Below are 25,869 nucleotides of genomic sequence, written 5' to 3' on the forward strand. Positions count from 1 at the left end.
CTTCCATTGAGAAAACAACTGTTCTGTCACGACTGATAACAACTCACAGAGGTCCACAAAAATCCTGAAAAGATGAATGACAAAGGAATGAATGAGACAAGCATGTTTGACAAAATAGTATTTAAATGCCCAAACAATGTCTTCAGTGTGTGTGTGTGTGTGTGTGTGTGTGTGTGTGTGTGTGTGTGTGTGTGTGTGTGTGTGTGTGTGTGTGTGTGTGTGTGTGTGTGTGTGTGTGTGTGTGTGTGTGTGTGTATGTATACTGAACAAAAATATAAATGCAACATGCAACAATTTCAAAGATTTTACTGAGTTACAGTTCATATGAGGAAATCAGTCAATGGAAATAAATTCATTAGACCATACATAATACATGGATTTCACATGACTGGGAATACAGATATGCATCTGTTGGTCACAGATACCTTAAGAAAAAATCAGTCAGTATCTGGTGTGACCACCTCATGCAGTGCGACAAATGTCTTTTGCATCAGGCTGTTGATTGTGGCCTGTGGAATGTTGTCCCACTCCTCTTCAATGGCTGTGCGAAGTTTCTGGATATTGGCTGGAACTGGAACACACTGTCATACACGTCGATCCAGAGCATCCCAAACATGCTCAATGGGTGACATATCTGGTGAGTATGCAGGTCATGGAAGAACTGGGACATTTACAGCTTCCAGGATACAGATCCTTGTGATATGGGGCTGTGCCTTATCATGCTGAAACATGAGTTGATGGCTACAGATGAATGGCACGACAATGGGCCTCAGGATCTCGTCATGGTATCTCTGTGCATTCAAATTGCCATCGATAAAATGCAATTGTGTTCGTTGTCTGTAGTTTATGCCTGCCCACCACGGGGGCACTCTTTTTACAATGTCGACATCAGCAAACAGCTTGCCCACATGCGGTCTGCGATTGCGAGGCCGGTTGGCCAACATCTCTGGAGGACAATCTTGCAGTCGGCATGCCAATTGCACGCTCCCTCAAAACTCGAGACGTCTGTGGCAAAACTTCACATTTTAGAGCGGCCTTTTATTGCCCCCAGCACAAGGTGCACCTGTGTAATGATCATGATGTTTAATCAGCTTGATATGCCACACCTGTCAGGTGGATGGATTAGCTTGGCAAAGTAGAAATGCTCACTAACAGGGATGTAATAAAAATGTGTGCACAACATTTGAGAGAAATACGATTTGTGCGTATGGAACATTTCTGGGATCTTTTATTTCAGCTCATGAAACATGGGACCAACACTTTACATGCTGCGTTTATATTGTTGTGTGTGTGTGTGTGTGTGTGTGTGTGTGTGTGTGTGTGTGTGTGTGTGTGTGTGTGTGTGTGTGTGTGTGTGTGTGTGTGTGCCATGCCAACAACAACGCTTGGTACAGAGAGGAAGTCTCTTATTCCTACTGCTCCTCTAGCTTTTACAAATCTGATTGTTGCTCCATGAATAAAACACACACACAACCTGAGCCAAGAAAAACACTGCAGCCCTAAAGAAAGACTGCTACTGAATCCATGTTTCTGCTGTTTACTAGAATGTATTCAGCCAAAGAACTTCGATTGAGGAAGTAAGGTAGGAGTATTATATCACGCTAAAGATTCAACAATTGGTCTTCAAGTGTACTAGCTTAAAACCAATCAATTTATCTTCAAGTATAACCAATCAATCAATCTTCAAGCATACAGTAACCAATCTTCAAGCATAACCAATCAATTGAGCTATTGTCAAATGAAATGCAGCATGGAATCAGATAGGATATTAGCACAGGAATTGTCATTTATTTGGAATGTCCACTTATAGTGCATTTAGGAAAGTATTCAGACCCATTGACTTTTTCCACATTTTATGTTACAGCTTTATTCTAAAATTGATTAAATTGTTTTTTTTACCCCTCAATCTACACACAATACCTCATAAAGACAAAGCAATTTTTTAAATTCTTTGCAAAATGTATAAATAAAATAAATACCTGAAATGTCACATTTACGTAAGTATTCAGACCCTTTACTCAGAACTTTGTTAAAGCACCTTTGGTCGCGATTACAGCCTCGAGTCTTCTTGGGTATGACGCTACAAGCTTGGCACACCTGTATTTGGGGAGTTTCTCCAATTCTTCTCTGCAGATCCTCTCAACTCTGTCAGGTTGGATGGGAAGCGTCACTGCACAGCTGTTTTCAGGTCTCTCCAAGGATGCTTGATCGGGTTCAAGTCGGGGCTCTGCCTGGGCCACTCAAGGACATTCAGAGACTTGTCTCGAAGCCACTCCCGCGTTGTCTTGGTTGTGTGCTTAAGGTCATTGTCCTGTTGGAAGGTGAACCTTTGCGTCAGTCTGAGGTCCTGAGCGCTCTGGAGCAGGTTTTCATCAATGATTTCTCTGTACCATGCTCCGTTCATCTTTCCCTCGATCCTGACTAGTCCCTGCCGCTGAAAAACATCCCCGCAGCATGATGCTTCCACCACCATGTTTCACCGTTGGGATGGTGCCAGGTTTCCTCCAGACTTGAAGTTTGGCTTTCAGGCCAAAGAGTTCAATATTGGTTTCATCAGACAAGAGAATCTTGCTTCTTATAGTCTGACAGTCCTTTAGGCGTCTTTTTGGCAAACTCCATCATGTGCCTTTTACTGAGGAGTGGCCACTGTGTTCTTGGGGACCTTTAATACTGCAGAACTTTTTTGCCACCCTTCCCCAGATCTGTGCCTCGACACAATCCTGTCTCGGAGCTCTACAGACAATTCCTTCAACCTCATGGCTTGGTTTTTGCTCTGACATGCACTGTCAACTGTGGGACCTTATATAGACAGGTGTGTGCCTTTCCAAATCATGTCCAATCAATTGAATTTATCACAGGCGGACTCCAATCAAGTTGTAGAAACATCTCAAGGATGATAAATGGAAACAGGATGCACCTGAGCTCAATTTAGAATCTCATAGCAAAGGGTGTTTTGCTTTGTCATTATGGGGTATTGTGATGTCATTATGGGGTATTGTGAGGTCATTATGGGTGTTGTGATGACATTATGGGGTATTGTGATGTCATTATGGGGTATTGTGATGTCATTAGGGGGTATTGTGTGTAGATTGATGAGGGAAAAAATTATTGAATCCATTTCAGAATAAGGCTGTAACGCAATAAAATGTGGAAAAAGTAAAGGTGTCTGAATACTTTACAAAGGAACTGTATGTGATTGGGAGTCCCAATCGGCGCACAATTGGCCCAGCATCGTCCGGGTTAGGGTTTGGCCGGGGTAAGCCGTCATTGTAAGTAATAATTTGTTCTTAACCGACTTGCCTAGTTAAATAAAGGTTAAATATCAAATAAATAAACGTAGCTAAATGAACATAATTTTTTCAAGCAGCTTTTCTGAGACAGTTTAGTGTTTGCTTTTTATGTGTTAACAGCATATATTTTTTCAGGTACTCAGCACACCTTTACTATAATAACCTTTCTGGAAATGAAAACAACAAAAAAGGGGGTTTGTCATTAGGTAAAACATAGAGTACTATCCACTCCAGTCAGGACTTCCTGAGGGTGGACCACAGCATCTTAAACACAGAGAAAAGATGGAGACTGGATCTGGATCTGGATCTGGATCTGGATCTACATAAGCTGGGTGAGTGATTGTAAATATGAAGATTATTAAAGGAAAACCTTTGCGCTTCCAAATATTGTGTCTGAATAGTTGAAATGGACATTGTTGAAAGTGATGAGGGAACGTGATGAGGGAACGTGATGAGGGAACGTGATGAGGGAACGTGATGAGGGGACGTGATGAGGGGACGTGATGAGGGGACGTGATGAGGGAACGTGATGAGGGAACGTGATGAGGGAGCGTGATGAGGGAACGTGATGAGGGAACGTGATGAGGGAGCGTGATGAGGGAACGTGATGAGGGAACGTGATGAGGGAACGTGATGAGGGGACGTGATGAGGGAACGTGATGAGGGGACGTGATGAGGGAACGTGATGAGGGAACGTGATGAGGGAACGTGATGAGGAAACGTGATGAGGGAACGTGATGAGGGGACGTGATGAGGGAACGTGATGAGGGAACGTGATGAGGGAACGTGATGAGGGAACGTGATGAGGGAACGTGATGAGGGAACGTGATGAGGGGAGGTTAAGTGAACTTCTGTAAATGTTCAGTTGTGTTTATCTGAGTTGAGTACATTTAGTGGCCAGATGAGGACTGTGGAACGTTCCTTTGCTGTTTTCATATTCACATTTTACATTTTCTTAGAATTAAGAGAATTGGACAATTAAATATTGTTTCATATTTGTATAGCAGTTACAAGCACATGGCAAGCTGCCAGTGACTTTCTATTGGACTTGCTATATATTCTAATATGATGTTCTTCTTCTTCTTTTGCTCTCCTCGTCACATCCTGTTGTCTTGTTGTTAGTGCCCTCTAGTGGGAGGATCTGTGAGTTGTGTCTTGACTCAACTAATCTCTCCTCAATTTCCTTGCATCTTCTCTCCCCGCCTCCTTATCAACTCTATTGGAGGGGAAGGTCCAAGGTCCCTCCCCTCGGACCTTCTTCAAAGGGTTTTGAGAAGAAGGGAGGAACAACAGTATGGGAGGAATTGCAGAAAGATGAATTGAGATGGAGCTTTTTTACATCAGTGATTTCTTCAAGGAAGAGAGGAACTAAGGATTCATTTTTCAGTATTAGAACATAGCCTTCATGTCGTCCCCTCCCGTCTGTCCCCAGGGTCAGATCTGCAGAGCGGAGTTGGTGAAATGGTCCAGTCAGAAGTGCCAGGAGCCTGAGGTCATGCCAGAGGAGGCCCACATGTTTGACCTGGACTGCTTCCTGTCCAACATCTCCGACACCCTGTTCACCATGACCCAGAAGCCCTGCCCTGGAGCCAATGACGGACACAACAGTGAGTACCACACCACATGGTCCACTCTACTTACCTGTGGACAGGTAAACAACCTATCTACCTACCTAGTCTAGTATACTTCAAGGAACTAACTGTCTACAGATGCCTTGGCCCTGGGACAACGACGACCACAACAGTGAGTGATGTAGGCTATGCATAGTCCCTCTCAATACACTGTCTATGATACTTAAGTAAATCCATATGAAAGTGAAAATTCTTTAGTGACAAAAATAACAGAAAACTCCACTTGCTATTTATCCAACCTATGGTCATGTGAGACAATAATGCAGGAAAGAAAACACCCTACAAATAAGGAACTTCAAATGAATAAATGAGGCTGAAAATGTAGACACACCCATCTCTCTCTCTCTCCTCTCTCTCCCCTCTCTCTCTCTGTGTGTAATATTTGTGTTTTCCCTCCTCAGCGTATACCAGCAACGCTGACATGATCCAGCCAGGTCTCGCCTCACTGCAGCCCAATCTGGACGACTTCATGGATATCCCAGGTACATCCACCTCACATCTTGTGAATTTGGCTATAATACTCTCGACTGTCATGCAACGTTAAGAGTCAAATCCAAATGTAACACGGAGCTGCGCACATATCGCAGCACAGGTGTCATGATGTTGATGATTCCTGCTAAAGACATAGAATGTATGACACAGGGGACAGATCCAGTTATTATAATGTGTAGGGGTTTGATGGGGTGCTGGTCCACGGATGTTAAGTTCTAAGGAAGAGAAACGATAAAGGATTCTTTATCAGTGTATTTACTGTTGATTAGGCTTATGTTCTCAGTTGAAGAGCGTTAAAGCTACTACAATAGATGAATACCATGTACTGTATCACAGTGTGTAGCCAACCACACCACCAGGTAAACAAGTAGCCAGGTAAGCATTACATGCATCTTTAATCTGCAGTTTGTTCATCTATTATATATTTAGGGTTTTTCTTCTGAATATGCTGAGTCTGTGTTGTTGAGTCAGGTATTCCCCTGAGTCTGTGTTGTTGAGTCAGGTATTCCCCTGGGCCTGTGTTGTTGAGTCAGGTATTCACAGGGGCCTGTGTTGTTGAGTCAGGTATTCCCCTGGGCCTGTGTTGTTGAGTCAGGTATTCCCCTGGGCCTGTGTTGTTGAGTCAGGTATTCACAGGGGCCTGTGTTGTTGAGTCAGGTATTCCCCTGGGCCTGTGTTGTTGAGTCAGGTATTCCCCTGGGCCTGTGTTGTTGAGTCAGGTATTCCCCTGAGTCTGTGTTGTTGAGTCAGGTATTTCCCTCAGTCTATGTTGTTGAGTCAGGTATTCCCCTGGGCCTGTGTTGTTGAGTCAGGTATTCCCCTGGGCCTGTGTTGTTGAGTCAGGTATTCCCCTGAGTCTGTGTTGTTGAGTCAGGTATTTCCCTCAGTCTATGTTGTTGAGTCAGGTATTCCCCTGGGCCTGTGTTGTTGAGTCAGGTATTTCCCTGGGCCAGGCTCTTTGTGTCCTCTTCGTGTGTGCCATGTCAGGGGTGAGCTGGAGGTCAGTAGCTGGGTTGAGGCGCAATAGAATAGGGAAGTGGAAGCGGATGTGGTTAACCATGACTCGTGGCAAAAGGGCCCAGGATGGAGGGATGGAGATGGAGGGATAGACAATAGAGGGATGGAAGGATGGAGAAATGGACATGAGGAGATGCCGGAAAGGAGAAGTTTTTTGTTTCCTTCTCCGGTGGTTTAAGTAGAGGACAACCTTATTTATTACAGTCTTTCAATGTATCACGTCCTAGTCTTTCAAGGCCCCTGTACTGAAGGCCCCTGTACTGTATATGTAACTGTTATGAAAGTTGTATTGTCAATTTTGTTTTGTATTGAAACGCCACTTTAAACGTGTACATGACACTGCAACACAATTTCCCCATGGGTACAATAAAGTCAGTAAGTAAGTAAGTAGTCCCCTGTTCTGTATTGTAGGCCCCTGTACTGTATTGTAGGCCCCTGTACTGTATTGTAGGCCCCTGTACTGTATTGTAGGCCCCTGTACTGTATTGTAGGCCCCTGTACTGTATTGTAGCACCTGTACTGTACTGTAGCCCCTGTACTGTACTGTAGGCCCCTGTTCTGTATTGTAGGCCCCTGCGCTGTACTGTAGGCCCCTGCTCTGTACTGTAGGCCCCTGTACTGTACTGTAGGCCCCTGCTCTGTACTGTAGGCCACTGTTCTGTATTGTAGGCCCCTGTACTGTAGGCCCCTGTTCTGTATTTTAGGCCCCTGCTCTGTACTGTAGGCCCCATGTTCTGTTATAATATCCACCCTGCACAGCCAGAAGAGGACTGGCCACCCCTCATAGCCTGGTTCCTCTCTAGGTTTCTTCCTAGGTTTTTGGCCTTTCTAGGGAGTTTTTCCTAGGGAGTTTTTCCTAGCCACCGTGCTTCTTTCACATGCATTGCTTGCTGTTTGTGGTTTTAGGCTGGGTTTCTGTACAGCACTTTGAGATATCAGCTGATGTACGAAGGGCTATATAAATACATTTGATTTGATTTTGATTTGATTTGTACTGTAGGCCCCTGCTCTGTACTGTAGGCCCCTGTTCTGTATTGTAGGCCCCTGTACTGTATTGTAGGCCCCTGCTCTGTACTGTAGGCCCCTGTTCTGTACTGTAGGCCCCTGTTCTGTACTGTAGGCCCCTGTACTGTATTGTAGGCCCCTGTACTGTAGGCCCCTGTTCTGTATTGTAGGCCCCTGTACTGTACTGTAGGACCCTGCTCTGTACTGTTGGTCCTTGCTCTGTACTGTACTGTAGGCCCCTGTTCTGTACTGTAGGCCCCTGTTCTGTACTGTAGGCCCTGTACTGTACTGTAGGCCCTGTACTGTAGGCCCCTGTTCTGTACTGTAGGCCCCTGCTCTGTACCGTAGGACCTGTACTGTACTGTAGGCCCCTGTACTGTACTGTAGGCCCCTGTACTGTACTGTAGGCCCCTGTACTGTACTGTAGCAGCTGTACTGTAGGCCCCTGAATTGTACTGTAGCACCTGTACTGTAGGCCCCTGCGCTGTACTGTAGGCCCCTGTACTGTACTGTAGCACCTGTACTGTAGGTCCCTGTACTGTACTGTAGGCCCTGTACTGGAGGCCCCTGTTCTGTAGGCCCCTGTACTGTACTGTAGGCCCCCGTACTGTACTGTAGGTCCCTGTACTGTACTGTAGCACCTGTACTGTACTGTAGGCCCTGTACTGGAGGCCCTGTACTGTAGGCCCTGTACTGTAGGCCCCTGTAATGTACTGTAGGCCCCTGCTCTGTACTGTAGGTCCTTATATTGTACTGTAGGCCCTGTACTGTACCCAGAGGAGGATGGAAGCTAGCTGTTCTCCGGCTACACCATGGTGCTACCCTACAGAGTGCTGTTGAGGCTACTGTAGACCTTCATTGCAAAATATTGTGTTTTAATCAATTATTTGGTGCCATGTGAATATATTTGGTATAGTTTTATCTAAAAAAATATATAACTTTTTTTTCATGTTTTACAATAATAAAAAAAATGAAATTCACTGAGGAGGATGGGCCTCCCTTTTCTCCTCTGAGGAGCCTCCTCTGTGTGAGTTGGTATTATCCTCAGTTGTTGGGTTGTCCACATTTTGTCTTAACTGAAGGAAGGTTTTGTATTGCTATGTATTCTTGTAGTAAATTCTCTCTGAATGTTTGCTGTATTTACGTGTTTGTGATTTTATTTTATTTGTTGGGAGAGTTATCTGTCTGAAGAGGACTCTCCCCGGAACATATTTTTTTCCCCTTTTCGAAGTTACTAAGATATTCTGTCATGATTCCATTCCCAGATCTAGGGCATACAGGTTGTGTAGGGCGATGATTGTCTTTTTTTCTCTGTCCTATCTTAGATATCTTTATGAGCTATCAGGGACAGTCGTTGGAGCGGCTGGACCAGCAGGCTGGTTATCCTGACTTTGAGAGCTCCTCATGCGGGCCTTTCTCCTCTCTGTCGACCCCTGTGGTGACCGCTCCTCAGTCAAACGTCTACACACAACTAGCTCAGGTACAGTAGCTAAGCACTTCTGCTTGTCGCTTTGTAAACGTTGTTCTTCCACTGCTAGGGGAGGAAAGGAAAACTATTCACATCCAATCACATATCGCCTGGACTATGTATTCCTCATTTTGTGTTCCTGTGTTTTCATTGCATAGTTTGTAACCTTAGAGGCTTTTTTTCTGTGAAAGTGATCATTTGACCCCAAATTGCTTTCTTCATGATTAATAACATTTACAATGATTGTCTCTTACAGCCCAACCTCTCGTCCAACTCAGGCCCTAGCTACCACAGTCATCCCCTGACCTCTGACATGACTTTCAACCCCATCAACAAACTTAAATTCAAAGGTCACCAACAACAGGATTACTACATCGAGTATCACCCTCCCGGCATGGTATCAGGGGTCGTCCCCTCTTATGGACACCAGCCTTACCCCGGCGCCGCCATCTCCATGGCAACCACTAACATACAACAGCAAGGAGACGGAACCAAAGGTCACAGGTCAAGCTCTCCCAACTCCCCAGTAAGGCCAATGTCATTTGTTTAGTTAACACTTTGAGTTTCAAAGACAGAAATCAAACTTTAACTTCAGATAACAGATCTACTTTTAATCAGAGAATGTGTTTGGTTCAGCATTGTAGCAGCAGCATGCATATTGGAAGGTCTGGATCTGAGCTGCAGCCTGGGTCTCCCTGGTCTTCAGGGATCCCACAGCTGACATCAATACACTGCCAGACGTCCACCCTGGGCCACACTGGGTTCCACACTGGGTTCCACACTGGCACCTCCCATGGTTCTGCTGTCTCTGCCTTCCTCACCCAGGACTCAACGCACACTAACACACCCCTCCTCATCCCCAAGAAAGAGAAACTCTCCCCTGTACAGATCTACGGCTCTGAGATAACTAGTTTAACAGGTAATTAAGGACAAATAGAATTTAAATGTTAACATGTTTACATGGCATGTGTGGTTGTAAAGAAAAGTTAGCATTCCTCTTTGTTGGTTTGTTTCCAGTGAGCTTTTCAAGACACTCAGGCCAGATGTCCCCAACCAACCTTCTAGAGAGAGAATTCAACCCTGAGTCTCCACCTGGACTTTCCAAAATGGAGTCAAACAAGGTAAATAAAAACAACTTCATTACTCTACTTATAATCTCGGTTAACCTAGAACTAAAATCTAGTGTAATTTGATCAGATGCTCGTGTAATTTACCATTTATGTTAAGTAGTCTTTCCACGAGAGATTACTCAACATACATCCTATGGAATACCTAAAAGTACTGTCCGATAGAAAGAAAATGATGACTCAACAAAAGACTGAATGGTAAGTTCCTATGATGTCTTTCCTAGATGAGTGGGGGTCGGTGCCGTTTATTACAGCATATTGGATGACTGTCATTCATATTCCATTCACCCAGCTCAATGTGACATCGATAGGTTTAGGCTACTACATGATACTCACATTTTCCCTGTACCCATCATGAGGTTGCTACAACCTTGCCTACGATTGAAAGTTTACAATGTCGGTGTACAGGTCAAGAGAAATTTGAGTAATTAAGGTGACAGACAGTGACACATTCAATACCAGGTTGAATACTCTGGCCTGCATCTAGCTGATCTAGGGTGTAATCATTAGTCATTAACAGTTGCAAACGAGAATTTCTATTGGACAAATTCAGTTATGTTTATAGCCTGTTTTGTTCCGTTTGCTTCCGTTTAAAAAATGTTTTTCAACAGAATTGGCGGAATGAATACACCCCTGATCATACACAAACACAGTTCACTTTCATAGCAGCCACATACAAACAGCATGATCACTTTCATAGCAGCCACATACAAACAGCATGATCACTTTCATAGCAGCCACATACAAACAGCATGATCCCTTTCATAGCAGCCACATACAAACAGCATGATCCCTTCCATAGCAGCCACATACAAACAGCATGATCCCTTCCATAGCAGCCACATACAAACAGCATGATCCCTTCCATAGCAGCCACATACAAACAGCATGATCCCTTCCATAGCAGCCACATACAAACAGCATGATCACTTTCATAGCAGCCACATACAAACAGCATGATCACTTTGATCGTTAATTCCTTCTTGTATCTACGTGCTCTCCTCCTCTCACCTTTTCCCTTCGCTTGTGGACTTCAGTGCAAAACCCATCAGTTGTCTGTGGCTAGGCGAAAAAACCTTTCCAAGCCAAACTTTCATATCATAACTGCTAACTGCTACACACAGCCTACGTCGTTGTCACCATATTAGCTAACGTCATAGTCAACATAGCTACTATAACTAACGCGTTAGTAAACCCACAACAATCAGTAGAGTGTACAGTCGTGGCCAAAGATTTTTGAGAATGACACAAATATTAATTTTCACAAAGTCTGCTGCCTCAGTTTGTATGATGGCAATTTGCAAATACTCCAGAATGTTATGAAGAGTGATCAGATGAATTGCAATTAATTGCAAAGTCCCTCTTTGCCATGCAAATGAACTGAATCCCCAAAAAACATTTCCACTGCATTTCAGCCCTGCCACAAAAGGACCAGCTGACGTCATGTCAGTGATTCTCTCGTTAACACAGGTGTGAGTGTTGACGAGGACAAGGCTGGAGATCACTCTGTCATGCTGATTGAGTTTGAATAACAGACTGGAAGCTTCAAAAGGAGAGTGGTGCTTGGAATCATTGTTCTTCCTCTGTCAACCAAGGTTACCTGCAAGGAAACACGTGCCGTCATTATTGCTTTGCACAAAAAGGGCTTCACAGGCAAGGATATTGCTGCCAGTAAGATTGCACCTAAATCAACCATTTATAGGATCATCAAGAACTTCAAGGAGAGTGGTTCAATTGTTGTGAAGAAGGCTTCAGGGCGCCCAAGAAAGTCCAGCAAGCGCCAGGACCGTCTCCTAAAGTTGATTCAGCTGCGGGATTGGGGCACCACCAGTACAGAGCTTGCTCAGGAATGACAGCAGGCAGGTGTGAGTGCATCTGCACACACAGTGAGGTGAAGACTTTTGGAGGATGGCCTGGTGTCAAGAAGGGCAGCAAAGAAGCCACTTCTCTCAAGGAAAAACATCAGGGACAGACTGATATTCTGCAAAAGGTACAGGGATTGGACTGCTGAGGACTGGGGTAAAGTCATTTTCTCTGATGAATCCCCTTTCCGATTGTTTGTGGCATCCGGAAAAAAGCTTGTCCGGAGAAGACAAGGTGAGCGCTACCATCAGTCCTGTGTCATGCCAACAGTAAAGCATCCTGAGACCATTCATGTGTGGGGTTGCTTCTCAACCAAGGGAGTGGGCTCACTCACAATTTTGTCTAAGAACACAGCCATGAATAAAGAATGGTACCAACACATCCTCCGAGAGCAACTTCTCCCAACCATCCAGGAACAGTTTGGTGACAAACAATGCATTTTCCAGCATGATGGAGCACCTTGCCATAAGGCAAAAGTGATAACTAAGTGGCTCGGGGAACAAAACATCGATATTTTGGGTCCATGGCCAGGAAACTCCCCAGACCTTAATCCCATTGAGAAACTGTGGTCAATCCTCAAGAGGCGGGTGGACAAACAAAAACCCACAAATTCTGACAGACTCCAAGCATTGATTATGCAAGAATGGGCTGCCATCAGTCAGGATGTGGCCCAGAAGTTAATTGACAACATGCCAGGGCGGATTGCAGAGGTCTTCAAAAAGAAGGGTCAACACTGCAAATATTGACTCTTTGCATCAACTTCATGTAATTGTCAATAAAAGCCTTTGACACTTATGAAATGCTGTAATTGTGCTTCAGTATTCCATAGTAACATCTGACAAAAATATCTAAAGACACGGAAGCAGCAAACTTTGTGGAAATTAATATTTGTGTCATTCTCAAAACCTTTGGCCACTACTGTACAGTCAGCAAGCAGTTTAGCAGTTACACCAGAGGGCCCCGGTGGCAATAAATTAATAAAACCAAAAGCTTACCTTGACATGTCAGTTCATGCTGCAAGAGCTCTGATAGGTTGGAGGATGTCATCCGGAAGTTGTCATAATTACTGTGTAAGTCTATGGAAGGCAGTAGCGGTGCGTGGGTAAAATCACTGGGGAAGCCAAGCCAAGCCAATAAAAAAAGCCATATTACAACCTATGTTTGGATATTTGCGTTGTTTGCTCTATAACCTGTTCGTTCATATATGTTTTTGTTTTTTTGTTCCATCTTTGAAATGCAACAGAAATGCCATACTTTCAAATAGGAGTCTAGATGTAATTTAGATTTTGGCCACAAGATGGCAGCAGTTTTTGTGCAAAGTTTCAGATTGATCCAGTGAAGAATTACATTACTGCACAATATTTTGTATCAAGTCTGCCAGGAGTTTGCCCAAATGTGCCAAATTTGTTTATTGATACATTTTCAAGTACATATGGAGAACATCCAAAAATGCTATGCTAATAAAAAATGTAAGTTTACACGCTCCCAGGAATGTCATACATGATGGATCATTAGCTTGTACACTAACTTTCACACATCTAGATGGCCGGGCGGGGTGGGTGTGGAGCCAGAGACAACAGTAGGGTCAAACTGTGGACCCCAGTTCCTACATTTGAATATAAAAATAGATTTTATCAAACAACACAACAACACAAACATGCTACATTTTATCTCTGGGACCCTCAGGATGACAAATCAGAGCAAGATTACTGAATGTAAGTAGATCATTTACCTTCAGAGGTGAATGTATCAAACCAGTTGCCATGATAAAAGTGTTTTGTTGTTGTGCACTATCCTCAAACAATAGCATGGTATTTCACTGTAATAGCTACTTTTAATTGGACACTGTTGTTAGATTAACCATAATTTAAGCTTTCTGCTCATATAAGACATGTCTATGTTCCAGGAAGTTGGATGTTGTATACAACGTCATTCTAGTCACATTAGCATGTCAGCAACAACCGTCCCAGTTTAGGGACACCCATCCCAGTTTAGGGACACTCATCCCAGTTTAGGGACACCCATCCCGGTTTAGGGACACCCATCCCAGTTTAGGGACACCCATCCCAGTTTAGGGACACGCATCCCAGTTTAGAGACACGCATCCCAGTTTAGGGACACCCATCCCGGTTTAGGGACACCCATCCCGGTTTAGGGACACCCATCCCGGTTTAGGGACACCCATCCCAGTTTAGGGACACCCATCGCGTAGAGGATATAGGCTATAGTAAGGCCGTGACAACAAAAAGACAGTCACACAGTGGCAGAACAAATTAAACTACACATACGTTTGTTTCATCACAAAACCGGATAGAAACATCTGTCCGGCGAAGTCCTCAATGTACATATTACACGTAACAAACAGTTATATGACCTGCAGCATGGTCAAGCAAGTTCATGTTTTCCACAGTTCATTAAACTACTGATTTAGAACCACTGAGTTGGCTACCGCAAGTCAACACAAAGGACAACAGGAGCACTGCCTCCACTATTCCAGCACCATTTCACCTTAAACATTTAAACATCATCAAATCAACAAGGCTATATATTCTTAGTTTAATATACTGAAAACAAACTTAAAGATACCAAAAACTATTTAGTCCAATCAATGTTGCTAAATATCATGTGGCTGTCCATGGTACTGATTTTCTGCCTCTCTGTGTGTTAGTGCGTGCTTGCGTGAGCGTGAAACAAAATAATTGACTCACTCTACTTGTAGACTAGTTGAACACCAATGCCATCCTCCTCTCTTTCATGTTGTGAAAATGATCTATGACTCTGTCATGCAGTACGCTTTAAAGTTTTGGTTCTCATAGGCTACCGAGCTAAAATGCTTGCTAGCCTAACTTCTTTGCATGGGCAACAATGAACCAGTTAAGTTAGCTAGCTAGTTAACGTAAGCCTACTAGGCTACATATTGAACTTAAATAATCTCAGGCCAGTGGCACAATATATGAATTTATGGTTAGATCAGAATCTCCGTCATAATCAAGGTCCTGTACAGAGAATTGAGTCAAAACCACAAGTCCAAATCCACATCTCCATCCATAACTTAGGAAAGGGACGATTTAGCAAGCTAGCTTCTGTAGGACATCAACACAAGCAGACCAGAAACAGACACGTTTGTCTGACAATGATGACATTTTGCATCAGGATGTGATTTGATTGGTGTGAAGCCAATTCCAAACTGCTGCACCAGGACAACAAAGCTCAGCTCAATGCTAATTGGCTAATTATTTGTTATTTATTTTAACAAGGGAGGCCAAGGGAGGCCAAATGCTTGCTGGCATCAATCAAATGCTACAGCAGCAATATGTCATACAATCAAACAAGCTAAGCGTCAGTATAGAGACAAAGTAGAGTCGCAATTCAACGGCTCAGACACGAAAGGTATGTGGCAGGGTCTACAGTCAATCACGGACTATAAAACGACGTAGAAGGCGCAGCAGCGCCTCTTCAACCTCAGGAGGCTGAAGAAATTCGGCTTGTCACCAAAAACACACAAACTTTTACAGATGCACAATCGAGAGCATCCTGTCGGGGCTGTATCACCGCCTTGTACGGCAACTGCTCCGCCCATAACCGGAAGGCTCTCCAGAGGGTAGTGAGGTCTGCACAACGCATCACCGGGTGCAAACTACCTGCCCGCCAGGACACCTACACCACCCGATGGCACAGGAAGGCCAAAAAGATCATCAAGGACAACAACCACCCGAGCCACTGCCTGTTCACCCCGCTATCATCCAGAAGGCGAGGTCAGTACAGGTGCATCAAAGCTGGGACCGAGAGACAGAAAAACAGCTTCTATCTCAAGGCCATCAGACTGTTCAAATCAAAATCAAATCAAATGTATTTATATAGCCCTTCGTACATCAGCTGATATCTCAAAGTGCTGTACAGAAACCCAGCCTAAAACCCCAAACAGCAAGCAATGCATGTGAAAGGTGCACGGTGGCTAGGAAAAACTCCCTAGGAAAAACTCCCTAGAAAGGCCAAAAACCTAGGAAGAAACCTAGAGAGGAACCAGGCTATGAGGGGTGGCCAGTCCTCTTCTGGCTGTGCCGGGTGGATATTATAACAAAACATGGTCAAGATGTTAAAATGTTCATAAATAACCAGCATGGTCAAATAATAATAATCATAGTAGTTGTCGAGGGTGCAACAAGCACGTCCGGTGAACAGGTCAGGGTTCCATAGCAGAACAGTTGAAACTGGAGCAGCAGCACGGCCAGGTGGACTGGGGACAGCAAGGAGTCATCATGCCAGGTAGTCCTGAGGCATGGTCCTAGGGCTCAGGTCCTCCGAGATAAAGAAAGAAAGAGAGAAAGAGAGAATTAGAGAGAGCATATTTAAATTCACACAGGACACCGGATAAGACAAGAGAAATACTCCAGATGTAACAGACTGACCCTAGCCCCCCGACACATGAACTACTGCAGCATAAATACTGGAGGCTGAGACAGGAGGGATCAGAAGACACTGTGGCCCCATCCGATGATACCCCCGGACAGGGCCAAACAGGCAGGATATAACCCCACCCACTTTGCCAAAGCACAGCTCCCACACCACTAGAGGGATGTCTCCAACCACCAACTTACCGTCCTAAGACAAGGCCGAGTATAGCCCACAAAGATCTCCGCCACGGCACAACCCAGACAGGAAGACCACGTCAGTGACTCAACCCACTCAAGTGACACACCCCTCCCATGGACGGCATGGAAGAACACCAGTAAGCCAGTGACTCAGCCCCTGTAATAGGGTTAGAGGCAGAGAATCCCAGTGGAGAGAGGGGAACCGGCAAGGCAGAGACAGCAAGGGCGGTTCGTTGCTCCAGCCTTTCCGTTCACCTTCACACTCCTGGGCCAGACTATACTTAATCATAGGACCTACTGAAGAGATAAGTCTTCAGTAAAGACTTAAAGGTTGAGACTGGGTCTGCGTCTCTCACATGGGTAGGCAGACCATTCCATAAAAATGGAGCTCTATAGAAAGCCCTACCTTCAGTCATTTGCTTAGAAATTCTAGGGACAATTAGGAGGCCTGCGTCTTGTGACCGTAGCGTACGTGTAGGTATGTACGGCAGGACCAAATCGGAAAGATAGGTAGGAGCAAGCCCATGTAATGCTTTGTAGGTTAGCAGTAAAACCTTGAAATCAGCCCTTGCCTTAACAGGAAGCCAGTGTAGGGAGGCTAGCACTGGAGTAATATGATCACATTTTTTGGTTCTAGTCAGGATTCTAGCAGCCGTATTTAGCACTAACTGAAGTTTGTTTAGTGCTTTATCCGGGTAGCCGGAAAGTAGAGCATTGCAGTAGTCCAGCCTAGAAGTAACAAAAGCATGGATTAATTTTTCTGCATCATTTTTGGACAAAAAGTTTCTGATTTTTGCAATGTTACGTAGATGGAAAAAAGCTGTCCTTGAAACAGTCTTGATATGTTCTTCAAAAGAGAGATCAGGGTCCAGAGTAACGCCGAGGTCCTTCACAGTTTTATTTGAGACGACTGTACAACCATCCAGATTAATTGTCAGATTCAACAGAAGATCTCTTTGTTTCTTGGGACCTAGAACAAGCATCTCTGTTTTGTCCGAGTTTAAAAGTAGAAAGTTTGCAGCCATCCACTTCTTTATGTCTGAAACACAGGCTTCTAGCTAGGGCAATTTTGGGGCTTCACCATGTTTCATTGAAATGTACAGCTGTGTGTCATCCGCATAGCAGTGAAATTTAACATTATGTTTTCGAATGACATCCCCAAGAGGTAAAATATATAGTGAAAACAATAGTGGTCCTAAAACGGAACCTTGAGGAACACCGAAATTTACAATTGATTTGTCAGAGGACAAACCATTCACAGAGACAAACTGATATCTTTCTGACAGATAAGATCTAAACCAGGCCAGAACTTGTCCATGTAGACCAATTTGGGTTTCCAATCTCTCCAAAAGAATGTGGTGATCGATGGTATCAAAAGCAGCACTAAGATCTAGGAGCACGAGGACAGATGCAGAGCCTCTGTCTGACATCATTAAAAGGTCATTTACCACCTTCACAAGTGCAGTCTCAGTGCTATGATGGGGTCTAAAACCAGACTGAAGCGTTTTGTATACATTGTTTGTCTTCAGGAAGGCAGTGAGTTGCTAGCCAACAGCTTTTTCTAAAATTTTTGAGAGGAATGGAAGATTCGATATAGGCCGATAGTTTTTTATAATTTCTGGGTCAAGATTCGGCTTTTTCAAGAGAGGCTTTATTACTGCCACTTTTAGTGAGCTTGGTACACATCCGGTGGATAGAGAGCCGTTTATTATGTTCAACATAGGAGGGCCAAGCACAGGAAGCAGCTCTTTCAGTAGTTTAGTTGGAATAGGGTCCAGTATGCAGCTTGAGGGTTTAGAGGCCATGATTATTTTCATCATTGTGTCAAGAGATATAGTACTAAAACACTTTAGTATCTCCCTTGATCCTAGGTCCTGACAGAGTTGTGCAGACTCAGGACAATGGAGCGTAATTTGCTTTCTAATGATCATGATCTTTTCCTCAAAGAAGTTCATAAATGTATTACTGCTGAAGTGAAAGCCATCCTCCATTTGCGAATGCTGCTTTTTAGTTAGCTTTGCGACAGTATCAAAAAGAAATTTCGGATTGTTCTTATTTTCCTCAATTAAGTTGGAAAAATAGGATGATCGAGCAGCAGTGAGGGCTGTGCCATCACTAACATTGAGTTGCTGCTGCCAACATACTGACTCAACTCCAGCTACTTTAACAATGGAAAAATGTATGTAATAAATGTACCACTAGCCACTTTAAACAATGCCACTTCATATAATGTTTACATACCCTACATTACTCATCTCATATGTATATACTGTACTCTATACCATCTACTGCATCTTGCCATCTTGATGTAATGTATCACTAGCCACTTTAAACAATGCCACTTTTATATGTTTACATATACCCTACATTACTCATCTCATATATATATATATATACTGTATATACTGTACTCTATACCATCTACTGCATCTTGCCTATGCCGTTCTATACCATCACTCATTCATATATTTTTTTATGTACTTATTCATTCCTTTACACTTGTGTGTATAAGGTAATTGTTGTGAAATTGTTAGGTTAGATTACTCGTTGGATATTACTGCATTGTCGGAACTAGAAGCACAAGTATTTCACTACACTCGCATTAACGTCTGCTAAACATGTGTATGTGACCAATAGAATTTGATTTGATAACTCTTTTGTTCCAGACAGCATCAGATACATGGGCTACACTACGGAGGCAGAGAGGGGGCGCTGTTTCCCCTCGCTCTGATTATTTATACATATGGAATTGTTTTAAGATGCTCATACCATGGATCATTTAGTTATTTTATATTGAATATTACACAATTATTTTGTAAAATATTGAATTTGGCATGTACTACTATAGCCCATAGAAACGCATCGAATAAGAGATTCATCAATTGCAACAAAAATAAGGATCTGTCCAATATCTAAGAGATATAAGAAAGCTCAGGAAATATATATATATATAACTGAACTACAGAGCACCATGTTCTACTAACTGAACTACAGAGCACCATGTTCTACTAACTGAACTACAGAGCACCATGTTCTACTAACTGAACTACAGAGAACCATGTTCTACTAACTGAACTACAGAGGACCATGTTCTACTAACTGAACTACAGAGAACCATGTTCTACTAACTGAACTACAGAGGACCATGTTCTACTAACTGAACTACAGAGGACCATGTTCTACTAACTGAACTACAGAGGACCATGTTCTACTAACTGAACTACAGAGAACCATGTTCTACTAACTGAACTACAGAGGACCATGTTCTACTAACTGAGCTCCAGAGGACCATGTTCTACTAACTGAACTACAGAGGACCACGTTCTACTAACTGAACTACAGAGGACCATACAGTTAATAATATACAATACAGTAGGTAATCACACAGTTCTTGATCTATGACATGTGTGTGTGTTGCAGACACAGTCCAGAGGGATAACTCACATCTCTGCTGAGCAGAAGAGACGTTTCAACATCAAACTAGGCTTTGATACTCTGCACAGTCTCGTCACCACGATGAGCACTCAGCCAAGTATAAAGGTAAGCACTCGTGACGTTTTTTCCCCCAACACGTTTAAGTTGAGACACTGTTACCTAACTCCGTAAAAACAAAAATACACTTGCGTCGGGCTGGGGGTTTTGTATCTTGTTAAGGGTTTCCGAGTGGCCCAGCGGTCTAAGGCACTGCATCTCAGTGCAAGAGGCATCACTACAGACTCTGGTTGGAATCCAGGCTGTATCACATAAGGCCGTGATTGGGAGTCCCATAGGGTGGCGCAAAATTGGCCCAGCGCTGTCCAGGTTTGGACGGGGGAGGCCATCATTGTAAATAAAAATGTGTTCTTAACTGACTTGCCTAGTTAAATAAAAAATACATTTAAGGAAGGGTTAAGGTTTGGGATGGCATTAAAATAGGGAGACGTTTAGGAATTAATTCTGAATGGTTACGTTTACGGTTAAAGTTTGGGAAAGGCTTAAAATAGGGTTAAGGGTTAAAGGTTGGGATGGGGTTTAAGGTTAAAGGTTGGGAAAGGCTTAAAATAGGGTTAAGGGTTAAAGGTTGGGATGGGGTTTAAGGTTAAAGGTTGGGAAAGGCTTAAAATAGGGTTAAGGCTTAAAGGTTGGGATGGGGTTTAAGGTTAAAGGTTGGGAAAGGCTTAAAATAGGGTTAAGGGTTAAAGGTTGGGATGGGGTTTAAGGTTAAAGGTTGGGATATGGTTAAAGGTTGGGATAGGATTAAAGGTTGGGATAGGGTTAAGGGTTAAATGTTGGGAAAGGGTTAAGGGTTAAAGTTTGGGATAGGGTTAAAGGTTAGGATAGGGTTAAGGGTTCAAGTTTGGGATAGGGTTAGGGTTAAAGGTTAGGATATGGTTAAGGGTTATAGTTTGGGATAGGGTTAGGGTTAAAGGTTAGGATAGGGTTAAGGGTTAAATGTTGGGAAAGGGTTAAGGGTTAAAACAGAAAAGCTAAAAACGATTGCCTAGCACTGGGATTGAACACGTGACCTTTGTCGCCGGAACGTGGCTCTTCCACCCATCCATCATCCCCTTCCACAACGCTCTAGCAAGCCGCCAGCCCACGTGGCTCTTCCACCATCCCCTTCCACAATGCTGTAGCAAGCCGCCAGCCCACGTGACTCTTCCACTCATCCACCATCCCCTTTCTCAACGCTCTAGCAAGCCGCCAGCCCACGTGGCTCTTCCACCATCCCCTTCCACAATGCCCTAGCAAGCCGCCAGCCCACGTGGCTCTTCCACCCATCCACCATCCCCTTCCACAATGCTCTAGCAAGCCGCCAGCCCACATTGCTCTTCCACCCATCCACCATCCCCTTCCACAACGCTCTAGCAAGCCGCCAGCCCACATGGCTCTTCCACCCATCCACCATCCCCTTCCACAAAGCTCTAGCAAGCCGCCAATCCACGTGGCTCTTCCACCATCCCCTTCCACAATGCCCTAGCAAGCCACCAGCCCACGTGGCTCTTCCACCCATCCACCATCCCCTTCCACAAAGCTCTAGCAAACCGCCAGCCCATGTGGCTCTTCCACCCATCCACCATCCCCTTCCACAACGCTCTAGCAAGCCACCAGCCCACATGGCTCTTCCACCCATCCACCATACCCTTCCACAACGCTCTAGCAAGCCGCCAGCCCACATGGCTCTTCCACCATCCACCATCCCCTTCCACAATGCCCTAGCAAGCCGCCAGCCCACGTGGCTCTTCCACCCATCCACCATCCCCTTCCACAAAGCTCTAGCAAGCCGCCAGCCCACGTGGCTCTTCCACCCATCCACCATCCCCCCACAAAGCTCTAGCAAGCCGCCAGCCCACATTGCTCTTCCACCCATCCACCATCCCCTTCCACAATGCTCTAGCAAGCCGCCAGCCCACATGGCTCTTCCACCCATCCACCATCCCCTTCCACAAAGCTCTAGCAAGCCGCCAGTCCACGTGGCTCTTCCACCATCCCCTTCCACAATGCCCTAGCAAGCCGCCAGCCCACGTAGCTCTTCCACCCATCTACCATCCCCTTCCACAACGCTCTAGCAAGCCGCCAGCCCACGTGGCTCTTCCACCCATCCACCATCCCCTTCCACAACGCCCTAGCAAGCCGCCAGCCCACGTGGCTCTTCCACCCATCCACCATCCCCTTCCACAACGCTCTAGCAAGCCGCCAGCCAACTTTGAGGTAACAACGCTCACCGTTGCCCCCTAGTGGCCGGTTTTGAAGGCAATTCTAGACGTTCTTGGGACCCGGATGGTCTAACTTTGACTTGAAACTAAAGCGATCTCCCTGAGGTAGTGAGGCATTGAGGCAGGAATGCACTGCACAAGGCACAGTGTTGTAGAGGATTGGGAGCTGCACTGAGCTGCAATGCTTCTGGTAATGATAGGTGTTGCGTTGAAACATAGTTTCAGTGTATAACATTACTTCTCTGTATTTCATCTTCATTACATACTGTATGTCTCTGTGTCCCAGATCAGCAAGGCCATGACGCTACAGAAGACAGCAGAGTACATCAGTAAGATTCAGCAGGAGAGAGCTCAGCTGCACGAGGAGGCTCAGAGACTCAGAGGCCAGATTCTGCTCCTTAACTCTGCCATCAAGTAAGAAATGCACTAAACATACTGTACATAACATACGTGTGTGTGTGTGTGTGTGTGTGTGTGTGTGTGTGTGTGTGTGTGTGTGTGTGTGTGCGTCACAGGACGTTGGTGGCACATTAATTGGGGAGGATGGGCTCGTGGTCATGTCTGGAGCGGAATGGGTAGAATGGTATCAAGTACGTCAAACACATGGTTTCCAGGTGGTTGATGCCGTTCCATTAGTGCTGTTCCAGCCATTATTATGAGTCGTCCTCCCTTCAGCAGCCTCCTGTGGCGTGCGTGTTTATGTGTATGTGATCATAACAAGCCTCTCCCGATGCAGTGTGTACCAGCTGCAGCTGCCCGTCACTGGCGTGCCCATCACCTGCCAACGCTTTGACCACATGAGGGAGAAGTTCAGAGAGTACGTCCGGGCACAGACACTACAGAACTGGAAGTTCTGGATCGTATCCTTCTCCACTCTCCCTGGCCACAGGAACCTTTAGGTTAAACATGCGTTCAGTGTTAGATCTGGGCCTGTATTCACAACAACAACAACAAAAGCGTCTCAGTGTAGGAATGATGACATAGGGAAGGATCTGCTTTTTAGATATTCATAAATAAGATGAAATGGATCCTCATTACAAATGCTGAGACGCCTTTTGCATATGGCTCCTGGAGTGAGTGGCTCACAGAGGAAAAGACAGTCACACAATATGGTAAATATCCTGTATTGTGCTTTGCATTGTGTGTCCTGTACTGTATATATATATATATATATATATATATATATATATATATATATATATATATATATATATATATATATATATATGTGTGTGTGTGTGTGTTGTCATAGATAATAAAACATAGATCAGAATGGTTCTTTCCTAAACACTAGCTCAGTTCAGCATCATGGTAGAGCCCCTGTTTGAGTCCTATAACAGGATGGTGTCTACAGTCAGTGTAGAGGATCTGTGTCGTACTACTCTGTCCTGGCTGGACCAGCACTGCTCCCTACCTGCCCTCAGACCCAGTGAGTTCACATTCACCAGCTTCAATGACTATCAGTTAATCATGTCTGTCTGTCTGTCTGTCTGTCTGTCTGTCTGTCTGTCTGTCTGTCTGTCTGTCTGTCTGTCTGTCTGTCTGTCTGTCTGTCTGTCTGTCTGTCTGTCTGTCTGTCTGTCTGTTTTTTCTTTTTTTCTCGCTCTTCATCTCCCTCTTACCTGATTCTCTCTCTCTCTCTCCCTCTGTTTCTGTCCTCAGTGGTCCTTAGCTCACTCCGTCTCCTCAGCACATCCACGTCCATCCTGACAGACCCCAGTCTGGTCCCAGAGCAGGCCACCCATGCAGTCACCCAGGCTCAGTGCCTCCCCCACCCCACCCTACCCGTCCCCAGGACCATTCCCCCTCCACGTGGCCCATCAACACCCCTACAACGTGGCCCATCAACACCCCTTCTACGTGGCCCATCAACACCCCTTCCTCATGGCCCATCAACAGGGAAAACACACAGCCCATGTGACCCTATGGAACAATTTCAATAGATGGAAAACCAAGCCGTGCCAAAGGATCACAGAGCTGAACCCACTTTAAAGCACACATACAGCAGGTACTAGTGCTGAGCGATTTACTGAAATGTCTGCCATTTTTCAGCTTTTAAAACAACATCAGTTTAATTATTTGAATTCCATTTCGTTCTGTTTTTTTTTTTCTGTGATTGTAATGCTCAGTTTCTCTAGAGATAAATCAGATCAAGCCTGAACTGTGCGATGTAGTAGACCAATATTCTACATAGTTTAGCGCAGAAAACGTGGTAATTAACTACAATGACCCTAATCCATTGCACGTCTGTTTGTCCGGTTTGTGTTGGGCAGACACAGACAAGGAGAGGATAGACAGGAGAACGATGGAGAGTGATAGAAAGCAATTGCTTCGCTAAGTATCTCTACCTGAAAATACATGATCTAAGAAATTGATAGTTGGTATTCAGTAGTCAAATTATTTACTTTGCCTTATTTACTTTGAAGAACAACTAAAATTGTGATTTTGTCAGACAGCATAGACTGCAGCTCTATAGAGATGAGATAATGACTTGGAATGAAATAATACAGTCAACAAATAGCCCTAAAACAAATATAATAATATACATAACTGTAATATTATATTAATGTAAAGTAATGTGAATAAATTATTGTCAATAAGTGATAAGCAGTAATGGGCAGTCACTACCGTCATGGGACTGTTATTCTGTGTTGTTACAGCATTCAACCCACATAATGCACAGTGCGTTTAATGTCCCCCCCCCCCCCCCCCCCCAAAAAAAAAAGACCGAAACCGAAATTGGAAATAGTTTATTTTTATTTTATTTTTTAAATCAAACTTAAACCGAACCCACCTCAAAAAGCACTGTTAGGTACGGTACGGATGGTTCAGTACCCAAAATAAGTACATCCTTGGAGGGGCCAGAACATGTCTCTCCTTCACAAAATGGATTTATGTACAGTACCAGTCAAAGGTGTGGACACACCTACTTATTCCAGGGTTTTTCTATATTTTTACTATTTTCTACATTGTAGAATAATAGTGAAGACATCAAAACTATGAAATAACACACATGGAATCATGTAGTAACCAAAAAAAGTTTTAAACAAATCAACATTTATTTTAGATTCTTCAAAGTAGCCACCCTTTGCCTTGATGACAGCTTTGCACACTCTTGGCATTCTCCCAACCAGCTTCATGAGGTAATCACCTGGAATGCATTTCAATGAACAAGTGTGCGTTGTTAAAAGTTCATTTGTGGAATTTCTTTCCTTCTTAATGCGTTTGAGCTAATCAGTTGTGTTGTGACAAGGTAGGGGTGGTATACAGAAGACAGACCTATTTGGTACAAGACCAAGTCCATATTATCCTTTCTGGCGCAGGCGTCCCGCTAGCGACCCACCTCGACAACATCCGGTGAAATTGCAGAGCGCCAAATTCAAAATACAGAAAACGTCATATTTAACCTTCATGATAATACAAGTGTCATACATCATTCTTTAGCTTAAAATCTTGGCAATCTAATCGCATCGTCGGATTTCAAAAAGGCTTTACGGCGAAAGCACAGCATTTGATTATCTGAGGTCAGCGCCCCACAACAGCATATTATCCAAACAAGCACAGGCGTCACAAAATGGCAAATAGCGACAAAATAAGTCACTTACCTTTTGAAGATCTTCCTTTTATCACAATCACAAGAGTCCCCGGAACACAATGAATGGTTGTTTTGTTCGATAAAGTCCATCTT

At 44.2% G+C, this 25,869-nt stretch overlaps 1 protein-coding gene across 1 annotated transcript; it reads left to right on the forward strand.

Annotated features, from left to right (window-relative positions):
* The first annotated feature begins 4,609 nt into the window (after window positions 1-4,609).
* Window positions 4,610-24,789, forward strand: LOC106603943 (carbohydrate-responsive element-binding protein). Its single transcript, XM_014198199.3, has 11 exons — window positions 4,610-4,897; window positions 5,323-5,403; window positions 8,761-8,915; window positions 9,160-9,429; window positions 9,540-9,822; window positions 9,921-10,024; window positions 19,906-20,025; window positions 22,468-22,595; window positions 22,918-23,041; window positions 23,481-23,610; window positions 23,844-24,789. The coding sequence occupies exons 1-11, from the start codon at window positions 4,696-4,698 to the stop codon at window positions 24,122-24,124; spliced, it is 1,878 nt and encodes a 625-aa protein (XP_014053674.3). The 5' UTR covers window positions 4,610-4,695; the 3' UTR covers window positions 24,125-24,789.
* Window positions 24,790-25,869: the final 1,080 nt, after the last annotated feature.

The sequence above is a fragment of the Salmo salar genome, chromosome 04 (genome assembly GCF_965601325.2).
Source record: "Salmo salar chromosome 04, fSalSal1, whole genome shotgun sequence".
Classification (NCBI taxonomy): Eukaryota; Metazoa; Chordata; class Actinopteri; order Salmoniformes; family Salmonidae; genus Salmo; species Salmo salar.

Bases quoted from the DNA above. Each gene is read 5' to 3' on its own strand.
- LOC106603943 (XM_014198199.3), top strand. From the start codon at position 4,696: ATGTCGTCCCCTCCCGTCTGTCCCCAGGGTCAGATCTGCAGAGCGGAG. The intron at 8,916-9,159 runs GTACAGTAGCTA...TGTCTCTTACAG, and splicing joins TCTACACACAACTAGCTCAG to CCCAACCTCTCGTCCAACTC. The intron at 22,596-22,917 runs GTAAGAAATGCA...CTCCCGATGCAG, and splicing joins CTCCTTAACTCTGCCATCAA to TGTGTACCAGCTGCAGCTGC.